At 38.9% G+C, this 13,381-nt stretch overlaps 1 protein-coding gene across 1 annotated transcript; it reads right to left on the bottom strand.

Moving 5' to 3' along the window:
* Window positions 1-3,531: 3,531 nt before the first annotated feature.
* On the bottom strand, window positions 3,532-12,915 carry POLDIP2 (DNA polymerase delta interacting protein 2). Its single transcript, XM_072429137.1, has 11 exons — window positions 12,712-12,915; window positions 9,928-10,009; window positions 9,058-9,155; window positions 8,854-8,950; window positions 7,911-7,986; window positions 6,929-7,036; window positions 6,711-6,847; window positions 6,220-6,246; window positions 5,798-5,923; window positions 5,585-5,664; window positions 3,532-3,959 (listed from the first exon to the last, which is right to left on the bottom strand). The coding sequence occupies exons 1-11, from the start codon at window positions 12,870-12,872 to the stop codon at window positions 3,845-3,847; spliced, it is 1,107 nt and encodes a 368-aa protein (XP_072285238.1). The 5' UTR covers window positions 12,873-12,915; the 3' UTR covers window positions 3,532-3,844.
* Between the last annotated feature and the right edge of the window lie 466 nt (window positions 12,916-13,381).

Here is a 13,381-nt window from a genome sequence, read left to right as displayed (position 1 = left end):
TCTCCAATTACTTGAACTAATTATTCATGATCTGTGTATTTGAGGACGTGGCACCAGTGTGTATTTTGGCTACATAATGTTGTTAAAGCGGAATTAAAGTCAAAATTTCTCCTTTGTCCCAGTAGACATCCAATGTCCTCAAAATCAACCCCAAAGTTTGTTATCTTGTTGTGATAACCTTTGTTTTCTAGATATTTATCTTAAAGCTAATCTTTAAGTAAACCACAAAACCCTTCTCAAACCACTCTAACAAAAAAGGAAAAAAAACTTATCTAAAATCCATGTGTCCACCTAAAACTAAATTCATAGATGTCCACATATTTGCTTTCAATGACCAGGAGAGCAGATGTCACTGCATGGAAACCATTTCCAAAGCTAGATCAGTGGTCACCCACCTGAAGAAATGGTGCTGGAAAGGGACATATCTTAGAAATGCAAAATAAAATCTCAGCATGTGAGGGAATCCCCCTCTTAGACAAGTGGTCACAAAACTAGTGTAAAGGTGCGTACACACTTCCAATTTTTATCGTTCCAATCGAACGACGAACGATCGATTGGGCAAAAAATCGTTCGTAAAAAAGTAACCAACGACGCCGACGAACGAGGAAAGTCGCTGGAAACGAACGACCAGACCGACGGATCGGATTGGACGACGATCGTTGAACATCGTTCGTGTGTACGGTCGTTCGTTGATCGTCCATGGTCAGAGCATGCGTGATGAACGAACGTCCGTTCACTTTCCTGTCGTGCACATAGTTCCTCTATCGCTCAAACGATCGTATCTATTGTGTGTACAATATCTACGAACGATCGTGTCGTTAACTCTATGTGCAGGATCGGTGCTATACGATCGTTCGTATATATCGTGCATGAACGTTCGTCGTTCGTTTTCCAACGATAATAATTGGAAGTGTGTATGTAGCTTAAGAGTCATTACTTGTTCAGGGCCACTGGAAGATCATTACTTGTTCAGGGGCAACATTCTGAAATCCCCCTCACTTTCATATTTGGTGACAATGGGCCTGATTTACAAAAGCACTCCAGGACTAGAGAAAATAGACTATCACCTGAGAACCTGGGTGATCTAGCAAAACTGGAATGGATTACTTAAACATCATTTATTTTTAAGTTATCAAATATTTTCAATTCTGGACCAGATCCATTCCAGGTCTGCTAAATCACCCAGGTTCACCCAGGATAGTCTCAAATTAACCCTCCTGTCTCCTAACCCTCTAACATTATCTGCCACATTGGCCCCAAACCTAATACTAACCCTTCCTAATGTAAACCTATCCGCTCATTTAACAACCACTTATGGCTCACAGATGCATAATAGCAGGGTTCTCCCTGGTAAAAAAAAAATCAAAAACAACAAACAAAAAAAACCTCAACTGGGCAGTGCCCCCTTAAATTATGTGTACACCCAAACAGTGAGCTTCTTTTATGTCTGCCTGTAACACTGATATAAAATATATGTAAAATAATGCTAATTGTAAAGAAGTTTTGCCAGAAGGTAATAGCTGTCCTGTTTTCTGTGTTTCCTACCTCACTAGTTAGCTCCTAATGTTCTTATTTTGCCTGAAATAAAACTTATGAGTAGGCAGGATTTTATTGTAGATGGGACAGGCGATGTTCCTTTTGCACAAAAACATAGTTACCTGCTTGTTCATGATCTTTTGGAAATTAAGTACACTGAGCTGGACCTGCATTGTAGGAAGTCAGGATACGCTAGGTATCCCAGCACCCTTCAGGGCTGCAGGGACTGAGAGAAGTGAAAGTTATGTCATGTACATTTTTATATTTTGTTTTGGCATTCAATTCAACAAAATCTACAGTATACATCCAATCCTGATGCTATATAAGCCCAAGCAGAGCGGATGTACACACCCTGAACAAAACACCCTTACATTGGAGCCAAGAGCACTTGTCTGAAATTGAGATATTTAGGAGTATTTTTTCCCGTTTTAATAGAATTTTACCTAAGGATTATTTGTATAGCTTTAGACTGTTAGGACTCATGTAATCAAGCAAAGATGCTTTAATTATGTTTTGTACCCAAAAATGCAGAAAACAAGAAAAAAATAAAATATGCATTTAAATAAAATCAAAGCTAAGCTTCAACTAATGTTTCAGTGTCAATAGTGAAAATTGAACACAATACATATAACGTATAACTGACTAGCATTTACATTTTTTTAATGGAAATAATAACTATAATATACTGTGGGGCGGGCAGTTTAGATCTAAGAAAACTAAAACATTACTTTTAATGCTTGAAAAACTGCATCATATATATATATTTTTTTACTTTGTCTATTGATAACATGCCTAGTGGTGTGATGAATATATGTGAACCAATATACCTCAAATAATTTGTATTACTGTTCAGCACAGTCAGGTGTTAGACCTGCCTATAAACCACACAGAATTTAGGCAAGCACAGTAGTGGAGTCAGCAACTACAAAATAAAAATAAGGTAACATCATTCTGGTCACCCCTTTGCTGTATCCTATTGTAGTGATGTTTACAATGTTATACTGAATGTATATAAAACATCATATCCTTGAAGGCCTCGGAGGGCTGACGCTCCGTCCCCTAAATTACATACCTCTGGAACAAGGATGCTATAAAATATCAAGGTGGGTGGTAAGCTTCTGTCCGGAATCCACATATATGCACTGCACACTTGTCGATTATGGCGTATACTTACCTTTGCAACTTGCGCACATAAAGCTAAGCTCCAAGCAAGTTTAGGGCAGAAAAAAAAAACCAAAAAAAAAAAAAAAAAAAAAAAACACCAGGAGCCAGGAAGTTATTTGGAAAAAAAAAAAACATTGGATGTCTCTTCGGTCAAATAGTATTACCTCCTGATGTTTTTTTTTGTTTTGTCAGTTTAGGTTCGCTTTAAGCTATCCATCTAAAAAAACAAATAATTAAACAAGGTGTATCAATTGGCTATAATGCTAATATATTTGGCATGTATTGCATGCTGTGTGACCAAATATTTTTCAACTTTATGTAAAATGTTCACCACTTTTGAGAGAAACACTATTTTGTGTGTTACAAAATGCAAATAGCTAATCCTAAAAAAAAGTTGATTCCAACTTCAAGCATTATTTTACTTTCTACTGGAAATGACCAGAACCCATTATCAGGGTCACAGGAGCAGCAAAAAAGGCTGTTTATTAACACATGGGTCACCAGAAGGGTAGCTATAATACCCCCTTTTTTAACAATATGTCAGGCTCACCGTAATTTAATTTTTTTATGTAGAAGGAGGGGATTGCTTATTGTCAGTAAGTGGTTGGCTGGAACCTGAATAGAAGCTTTACAGGTTGAGTCACACTACAGTACAAGAAAAACATGGACAAATTATAAAAAGCTTGCCTTAGCAAATTATAAAAAGCCTTAGCAAAAATGTAGGAGCAATCACCAGCTGAATTGAAGCATCTTTTAACTTTAAGGCTACACCATCTTACACTTTGCAGTATCAAATACTAAACCCTTAATAAAAGTAATAACACAGTCACATTAAGAATTGTATTGCTTTATTCAAAAAAAGGAAAAACTTGGAACAAAAATTTTAAAATTTCCCAAAAGGCTCTGATGTTTCCGAAGACGTGCTATTGGGACAATACCTGCAGTTTAGGGAATTAAATATAAAGCAGCAACTTCAGTGTTCAGGAGGGGGAGGGAAACAAATCCTTGTCTCAAACTAAACAAAAAAAAAAATGTCTGGTGAAATGGATATGACAAATAGTTTCCTGTTCATAGTCTGAGACAACAGTTTAATTGATTAGAACAGTTCAACAAAGTGCTTTTCAGTCAAGGCTGTGCAAGAGCACTACCAATGAAGACCAGACGGGGGCGTCTTTTCATCCTTGTTACTCTCCAGAGAGAAAGGGGGAATCCTGACATCAAAGTGTGATCCATCAGGTCGCTCAAAGCGGAAGGTTCCCCTAAAATTAAAAAAAAAAAAAAAAAAATTGTAAGAACCTCAAGTGTGTGTGTTTTAAAACTGTGCTAAAGCGGCTCTGTTTATGCAGAAATTCTAGCTAACCATAATTCTGATCCTATCTTCAAAACCAACTTAATAATGACCCAAACACATGTCAGAACTCCAGGTCTTAACATTTGTTCTCATTTGTTCTTTTTGGCAATTTAACCCCCCTAGTGGTCTGATTCTGTCCAATTTTCCATGCAAAGTGATACAGTTTTTTTGCATGGAAATTTATTTTACATTGTAGGCTATAATTCTTAGGCAAAACTCACCAAAATATGTACAATAGTTAATAAACTTAAAAACAATATATATATATATATATATATATATATATATACACATACACATACACACACACTATATGAATATTTCTCTGTATTCGACTCAATACAGCTATTTTGTATTGAATCCAATACAAAGCGATTTTAAATTTCCCGCTCCTAACTCCCGTCCGCACCGATGTGACAGAAACCCTGTTGATCTCGGCTATGCAGTTAGCGTCTGGAGAGCCGGAAGAGGCAGAGGTGTTCCCAGGACGCCGGAGACAGTGACGGAGTAAAGAAAGTGTGTATTTTTTAGGTTAAAGTAACCCCCAGTGTGACTCGGGAATACCGCTTTCTGCAACTAAAATCCACCCCTTCTGCAACAAAAGTCACACTCAGGATAACCGCTTAGGTAGTTAAGGTAATGATGGCAGTAAGTTAGCATGAAAAAAGTCAGCAACACAATGGCCCAATTTGCATGGTCTGACATGTCCTGGGTTGGTTCTAGCTAGGAATAAACTTTGCAAAGCAGTGCAGTGTTTATTGCACCCCCTGACATCAATGTCAGAATTCACTATGGTGGCTATTTGCACCAATGGTGGGGTCTATTGTAGCCACCAACACCAATTCCCATAGGATACTGTTAATGAGCCTACCAATGGAACTACAAATGTTTCAGTTTGTGTTGTGGGACACTACAAAAAAAATTTGCAGGTGCTGGGGTACCCAATTTAAAAGCAATGCATTTCAACACACATATACTAGCATGTACTTGAAATGTTGCCATTGACACCCACTGTTCTAGATATTGGTTAAGGTCACATCTGCCTTTACTATAAAAAATTAAAGTGTGGCTCACTTTTTCACTTATTTGTACAGACATCCCCATCCAAACCAAATTCATATTTCTTTTATATAATTCATGTATCCAATAAAAAAGTATTCCTAACCCCCTTCATGACTGGTGTTTTTTTTGTGACCAGAGTGATCATGCTCAAAAGGCTATAAGATATATGCATTGCAATCACCTTGATGGATGGCCTATCTCACCCCCTCATCATAAGAGTCTCCATTTAAAACAGAAAATATTCCCACAATCTTAAACTGGTGTGCCAGGTCTGCTGTTATGTTTACATTCTGCTTTCTGAGATTGCCACTTGCATGAACTGTGTATTCCCAAAAAAAAAACAAAGCCATCTGAAAAAATTGGAGAGACAGCTTTAATTGGGATTCAACAGATTTCTTGTTAAAGTGAAGTTTATTCACACCAAACCAACCATTGTTTAATAATTCAGTGTAAAAACTAGCAAAAACTTACCACATATGGCCGCTGGAGGCCTGTAGAGACACATGACTACTATACTGAAAAGCTGGCTGCTCTTTAGACAAAACTGGTTCCTAAAGGACATCAAAACCAAGACAAAAATCAATTATACTAAAACAGATTCAAAAAATGTTATGTAGTTTTGTGAAAAAAATTGAGCGGGTATACAATCTTAACACTGCAATTCACACTGTACATAGAACTTACCCTGCCAACAACACCTCGACCTCTCACAGTTTCTAGAGTTCCAGAGAGACTGAAAATCCGCCAATGACGTTCTCTCAGCTGAACAACTTCAGAACCAAGATTCTCTAGGCGGATACAGTAACGCCACTGTACAGTGAAAAGCAAGAATTAAAATACTAAATGATATCCTACTGAATCTGCACTGCTTCACATGTGTTGGCTATAACATCAGTACAAATACCAAAAAACAAAAATAAAACACAATAGGAAAGACAGAAATAATTCTTTTGCAGGTCCCTAGTTAAGCAATATCCCAGAACAGTGAAAACTGGATCTCCCAACTGTATACCGGGTACTTTTTTCTTTACAACTGACAAAGTAATGAATCAATAGCTCAGCTTTAGAGTGCAAATAGAAAACACTATAGATGAGAAGATATTTACCCAATACACATGCGAGTTCTGGGCTTCCTATAGGGTAAAAGAAAGAAAGAAGGGAAATGTTAGATTACACAAGTTTTTACCAAAATGACAATTGCATTACATTCCTAAAGCAAGAAATCAAATTCTTGAGTTTACCTAAAGTGGAACTACAGGATAATTTTAAAGTTTGTGAAAATAAAATTACTGATGTCATAACAAAAAAAAAAAGAAAAATAAATATTTCCCCACAAATTTTTTTTTTTTTGAACAGTAACATCTCAAAGTTATTTTAACCCTTCCCTACTCTCCCAAAAACTTAAGGTTGGAACTGTATTAGAATGTGTCATCCTAAACAAAATTTTTACTACACCCAACATATGTCTTGCAGGGGGGGGGACAAGGATTTTCAACTTCTGAGGACTCTTAACACAAGTATTTGTTGTTTTAAGAAATTAATTTTAAAGCCAAGCCATCCAACCCCAGGAGAGGAATTTAAAAGCCATAATACAGACCCTCATTCCCATGTAGAAAGGGATCACAGTGACCCGAATATGCTCGGTGGTCTCCCTGTGTACATCGGACAGCTCCAGCCATGGATGATTCTTTTCCTGCCAAGCACGCAATGTTTCCCGTGCTACAAATGGTGGCACTGCAAGAGTGAAATTATCATCTTTAAAACACAGTCATTTCACGCTGCATATAGGAAACAAAACAGATCTTATTTATTTACCTTTGGTTTGATCATAACTCAGGAATCTCTCAAACAGTTCATGCTGTATTGGAACTTGATCAGTAGAATTGTATGGAAGTATGTCTTCATGACTTACATAATCTAAACCTTTATGTGGACAAAAGGTCATGAAAAAGTGTTTTAGATATCTATTATAACAACTGAAGAAGACATATAGAAGGGAATAAAAAACACCAGACATGTTCAACCCCTTATATACATTCCCCAGCATGATGCACACGGCAAAAAATATATATAATAAAAAAAAAACCCCACTGAGAGGGATTAGTTGTCCCCAATCAGATAAGGACACATGCAAGCTGGAAGCTTCACCAATAGAAAAAAATGGAAAAAACTTTGGAGAAGCACAATTCCACCTTTAGGCAGCAATGGCACTTTTCAATGCCATCTGTTTACTATTGTAATTGATAAAATTGTGATATTATAAATAAAATTATCAGCCTATAACAATACAAAAACAAATAAAAACACAGGAATATGCCTAGATTTTTTGCCTTTTCTTTTGTATACACTGTAAAATCAAAGCAGACATCAACATTTATATATATTTTTTTTTTTTATAGATTGGCACTCTTTCAGCAGGCTACATCATCCGGTCTCACACCTGCGCAGTCCAAGATTGGGTGACTTACCCAGAGGAAGTAGATGGTGGCGCCCAGTGCTTCTGCTGGTGCGAAACCCAATCGAGGACTACTCCAGAGGGATGGAAGGAAGTAAAGGTAAGTGGGGATTTTTATTTTAAGTTTAGTTCTGCTTTAATAGAGGATTTCCCCACTGCTAATTTTTTTCTTGGGTATCTAGGAATCAATGACCTCTGCTCACAAGTTGGTTATAAAGGTCAATCTTGCTAAAGCTATATTTAGTAATTCAGTCTAGCAGAATCGAATTGCCTTTATGTGCTACTTGGGAATTTGCAATGATGGGTATATTTTTCCAATAATGGATATTTCATCTCACTTACCAGGAATAGCATACAAAGCTCGGCTGTCATCATGATTTGCAAGAAACGTCACTGCTTCGGTCTGTGACCTCTGTGACTAATGAAAAAACAGAAATGTGAATCTTTTAACTCATAACACAACAGGGCTTACATATTATTTAATTAGAAATTACGTGCAGCAACCAGTGACTAATGAAAAATAAAAACACTTTTATATAGTGACTTTTATGACAGCACAGTTTAAAAGTGTGCACATATACAACTTTATTTTCAAAGTAGTTAGATACCGTAAAAAAAAAAAAAAAAAACATTTTACCAACTTTTTTTTAATGAACTTTAAATTTTTATGAAGGTGTATATTTATAACGTTAACAAGTCACAGAAACAAAGCAAAAGAAGGGCCTTATCCAATCCTATATGCTCACCAGTCTTATTATAATCTTAGATCCTGTCAACTGACTTTAGGCTTTTGGCAACAGATCGCTAAGACATCAGTTAAAGCTTCTGAGATCATTGGAATTAACTGACAGGTGCATTTGACTTGCATTTGGCCGCTTTCCAACAAGTTTTGAAACCCACGGATAGTACGGTAATGCATTTGAAGTAAACAAAAGCCCATCAACACAAGCATTTGCAGAAGTGTAATTAAACTTGAAAACTCTTCTGTGATCATCAAGCTCAGCATCTACATAAAATTGGTACCGCAATCTAGTAACAAAAAGACTTGTCTTCACTGGCTACACTTAAAAGCTCCCCCAGAGTTCTAGAAATGTACATATGTGTAAAAGTACATGTCAAAGTCAAACATGGTCTGAGAAAACTGCATGTTCACAAATACTGCTCTTCACAAAGTAAGATGGCAGGGAGCAAAAAGGTGAAAGGCATAATTGCCTGAAGTAAGAACCAATGTCAAAGGAGCCCTGGCCAACAGACCACAAAAAAAATAAACCCAGATCATACTTACTATATGGGGGCAGTCTCTGGCATCTATCAGCACTTGATAGTAGGTATGGGTTTTGCCCTTGACCTCTTTGGATCCATGAGCTGATGAAGTCTCTGCCCTGCCATGGAAAAGCAACCATTTTTAAATGAATCAACAGAAAATGAAACAGATTTACCAATATTTTTTGACATTTGGTTTAATTTAGTAAATTTATACTAAACTCACTTCTCTGAGACAGAAGAAGCAACATCTCGATCATAAAGTCTTGCCTGCCATGGGAACAGAACAATGCCTCTGTACCCAAAGACACTGTGAAGGAAAAGCTGTAAGAAATACAAGTAATGTTTAGGAAATTTGAAATACAAAGTACCTTAGTAAGAAAAAAATTACTTGCAGTGATTTTTAGCATTAGGTGTTTACCTTATGTGACATTTTCTAGAAGTTTTACTGAAGAACTGTAAATAAAATGAGACCAGTCGGACCCTGAGGCCTGGTTTCCAATAGCTTACATAAAGATTTAGGATGCCAAGAGGGAAATGCAGCAATTTCAGCTTTAATTTCAGAACAACTGCAAAACTGCAACAACTGGGATAAAAATCAACAGCACCTAAAGCAACCAAGATGATTGCTTAACTGCTTTCAATATTAATAAGGTTTGTTAAGGAGGAAAAATAAAGGAACAGAGTGCTTGAAGTCAGTGGAGACTAGGGCAAAGTTTTTAACCAGACTGCTGTGCTTACACTTACCCAACTGTGGGTGGTATAGCATAATTAACCATAAGCTTACCTAGGTATACTTTTTTATTGCCCCTCCAAACCCTACTCCATAAAAACCATTGTCTGCATACCAACAAAGGTCAACAGGACTGTACAAACAGTCTTGCTTGGGCTTCTCAGAAGTTTATATGAATGCAAGACCCAAGAAACGCAAATAGATCTCTAAATGTTAAAAGCTGTGACTTGTGTTTTTGTTGCTGGAAACATTTCCAAAAATATCATTTATGTGTGGAAATGTATAAGCATAACACGCATTATTGTAAAGTACAACAAAACAGCTCGAAAATTTAGCTTTCAGATCACGGTATGATGTCCTTACCTGGCCTGTTTCATATTTCCCCTGCTGCTTTGGCACTTCAAAAACCCCTACTGTTTCCAAAACTTTACCCTCTGGTCTGTTCCTGGAATAAAAGAAAAAGGTTTTAGTCCAAAACCACATTTTATGCTAAACTGCAGGTAAATGTGTTATTTACCTTTGCATTGGGTTTCCCTCCCCACTACAAGAATAAGTGCTTGTTTTGTGCAGGGAAAGATTTAGGATAAAAACTTAACTCACACTTAATAAACAGCATGCAATGCCAAGCTGCAATTTCTAAAGCTAATAAAGTACTTTCTTATATTAAAAGAAGAAAAGACTGCAGAGATGGAGACATTGTGGAATTGGAGAGAGTGCAGAGAAGGGTAACTAAACTAATAAAAGGAATGGAGGAGCTCAGCTATGAGGAGAGATTAGCTGAACCGAATCTATTCTCCCTTGAGAAGAGATGTTTAAGGGGGGATATGATCACCCTGTATAAATATATAAATGGTCCATATAGAGAACTTTCTTCCCAAATATTCACTTTATAATCATCATAAAGAACAATAGAGCATTCTTTGTGTCTGTAGGAAAATAAATTTAATCTCCAGATAAGTAAGGGATTCTTCACTGTAAGGTCTGTGAAAATGTGGAATCATCTCCCTTAGGAAGTAGTTTCAGCAACTACTATAGATTGCTTTAGGAAAAAAATAAAAGCACAGAATATAACTGGGTATTAAAGCTTTAAAGTAAAGATAACAGGGGCTATTGATCCAGGGAACATCAGATTGCCTCAGGGATTTGGGATTTTTTTTCCCGTTGGAGCAAATTGAACCAGGGAATTTTTTATATTTTTTTGCCTTACTCTGGATCAACTATGTCCATAGGGTTTTTATCTGAGGTATGTTTATTCCCTAATGGTTGAACTTGATAGACTTAAGTCTTTCTTTAATCTGACTTTGTAACTATATTCATCACTCCCAAAACAACCAATCAATGGACCAGTCACTGCAGCCACTTCATACCTCTCATTGTGACACAAGTGTGACAGCTAATATCCTCCCCTTCAATGAGGGTCTATTAGCCCTGCACTGTATTGATGCTTATAGAAACACAGGAAAGTAAGGCTACGTACACACGTGAAATGACTCTTGCTTAATATGAATGGTCAGGCTTGTCTCTGTGACGTGTGTACAGTGGTCGCCCAACTTCATTTATGGATCCTTTCTGATGGATCCATGAATGACCGACTACAAGTCAATGGAGAACAGCACAGCGGGGTGACGCTCACTCATTCTGTTCTATGAAGGGGGAGGGAGACGAACGAAAGGTGCCGTGTGTACATTGCTAGTTTGTTTATCTGTCACTTTTGTTGCAGGAAATCATCAGGAAAGATTGTTTCCAGCAACAAAAATTGTATGTGTGTATACTGCCTAATGCTTGCTATACAAGTGGTAAGATAACCCCAACTCTTTTTTGTCTAGCCCCACACAAAAGCACCTAACCTACTGCATCTGCCCAGCATTCAAAGTCGGGAAGTGCTGGGTATCCTAGCAGACTGAATGCACTTACATGTTCAAGCACAAAAGTTACATCACATCAGCCCAGTCATGGAAAAGAAAAATGTCAGCGCCCACCACAGAACAGGGACAGGTGAGTATACTTTAAAAAACTGCAGTCAGACAGGTAGGGTTAGTTACTTGTAGAAGGGACATTGCCTGTCCTTTCTGCAATAAAGAACCCGCCTACCTGCTCACATTTTATCTATAGTTTCACATTAAGACACATAAAAAACATGACTAGGGTCACTAAAAATCATCTAAAAGTACTGTTACAGTATTTTGTTATTTTTGTAAACTGCAACACTGATTGTTTCATAAGAGTTACAAGCCCCAAAAATCTGTGGTCAGGGAATACTGAGGGGATATATTCCCCCTCCAATTGTGTGATACTTCCCCCACCTCCTAGATTGTAAGCTCTTCGGGGCAGGGTCCTCTTCTGTGTATGTGCATCATTGAGGGTGCTGGGGGGGGGGGGGGGCGCAGGTATTCAAGGGCAAATTCACCATGACCCAACCCACTAAAAGTGAGCTTGTTCTTTACCACATTGTCAATATAAACATTATCAACCTTTTTAAATTTCAGCTTAAAAAGAATGTCTGCTGATTCCGAGTGTGGCTCAGGGTTACTGCTTTTGGTATGGAAAATCTACCCCGAGCCACATTTGGCAATACCACCAGGGAGGTTTATTCCTTATGGCAGACCACAAGTGAGAAGTTGCATATAATGTCTTGGATAATGAAAGGAATGGAGTGCAGCTTCTGCTGGAGTGATCACATAAAGAAAGCAGGCTTGCGAGAATCAGCAACATTAAAATGGCAAAATAGATGATAAAGGAATGTATTTTACATAGGAGAACTGTGGCAAATGTCTGCTTAGAATAGCAAGCTCCATCTGATGTATACATTGTAATGTGCAGAGTCTCTGAGGATGGAGGAAGCAGCGGTCTCCATGGATTAAGCTGCACCCTGCACACACACCTGGACTCCCTCCAAACTGCTCGGATTATTTCAGGCCTGAGATGTCAGCACAAGGTGATGCTGCCAAGCCTCAAGGTGCCAGGCAGATAAGCAATGGTCACAGCTGCATGTAGCACAGCGCCCCCCAGAGGTAAGCCCGCACACAGCTGTTACATAAACGTATGCACCGTATAAGCAGCAAGCGGGACTGTCAAGCACAGGGCCAGGGGACATTGCATTCCTCCATGCACGCTACAAAGACATGCACACCCACACAGCTCCGTTACCGAGAGGACAGCGCTCGCTCCAGCTGGAGGCGGCAGCCGCACACAGGTCGCAGAAGAGCAGACCGGGCCTGCCGGAGCTCGATACCGACGCCACTCGTGAGGCCTCCCCGGCGGATTCGACCAAGCACGGACAAGCAGCGCCTACCCGCACACGCCGCCATGGTGCAGCGGGAGACGTCCGACGTCACACGCAGCAGGATGAACACACTTCCGGTCCGTGTGAAGTATTATCATGTGACCTTCTTCCCAGAATCCTTCGCGCTGTGTTCATGGGAAGACATGGCGAGTGAGTGTCAGGTGACCGAGCCGCTGCTGAGGAGCCTGGAGGAGCTGAAATGCAGCCTGTCAGAGGATGCCAGGAGCAAGGCCGAGGACATACTGAGCCAGGGGCCCGGGGCCCTCGTACCGTTCAGTGTCTTAAGGGAGCTACATGCTGTTTTACGGAAGAGAGGTGAGAAGGAGTTGGGCTCATGTAGTGGGGTCACAGCAGCACTGCCATTATGGGGCCACAGTCTCTTGAGGGACACCGGATAAAGCAAGGAATGTGTTAATCACCGTGTCTCAGAATAGGAAATAAGGGGTGCTGTTGTCACCGGAACAGGAAGTCAGGGGGTTCAGTTACTAATGTCACATCTTCTAACCATTCCTCACTTTCCATTGGTTATAGGAA

Source organism: Pyxicephalus adspersus, chromosome 1, assembly GCF_032062135.1.
Source record: "Pyxicephalus adspersus chromosome 1, UCB_Pads_2.0, whole genome shotgun sequence".
NCBI lineage: Eukaryota > Metazoa > Chordata > Amphibia > Anura > Pyxicephalidae > Pyxicephalus > Pyxicephalus adspersus.
Note: the sequence above shows the minus strand (reverse complement) of the source record. Positions and strands in the feature narration are given on the sequence as shown.

Excerpts from the sequence above, each read along its gene's own strand:
- POLDIP2 (XM_072429137.1), bottom strand. The coding sequence starts at position 12,872 with ATGGCGGCGTGTGCGGGTAGGCGCTGCTTGTCCGTGCTTGGTCGAATC. Across the intron at positions 7,987-8,853 it reads CCAGAGACTGCCCCCATATA|TCACAGAGGTCACAGACCGA; the intron begins GTAAGTATGATC and ends TTTTTTCATTAG. Across the intron at positions 5,665-5,797 it reads GTCGAGGTGTTGTTGGCAGG|GAACCAGTTTTGTCTAAAGA; the intron begins GTAAGTTCTATG and ends GATGTCCTTTAG.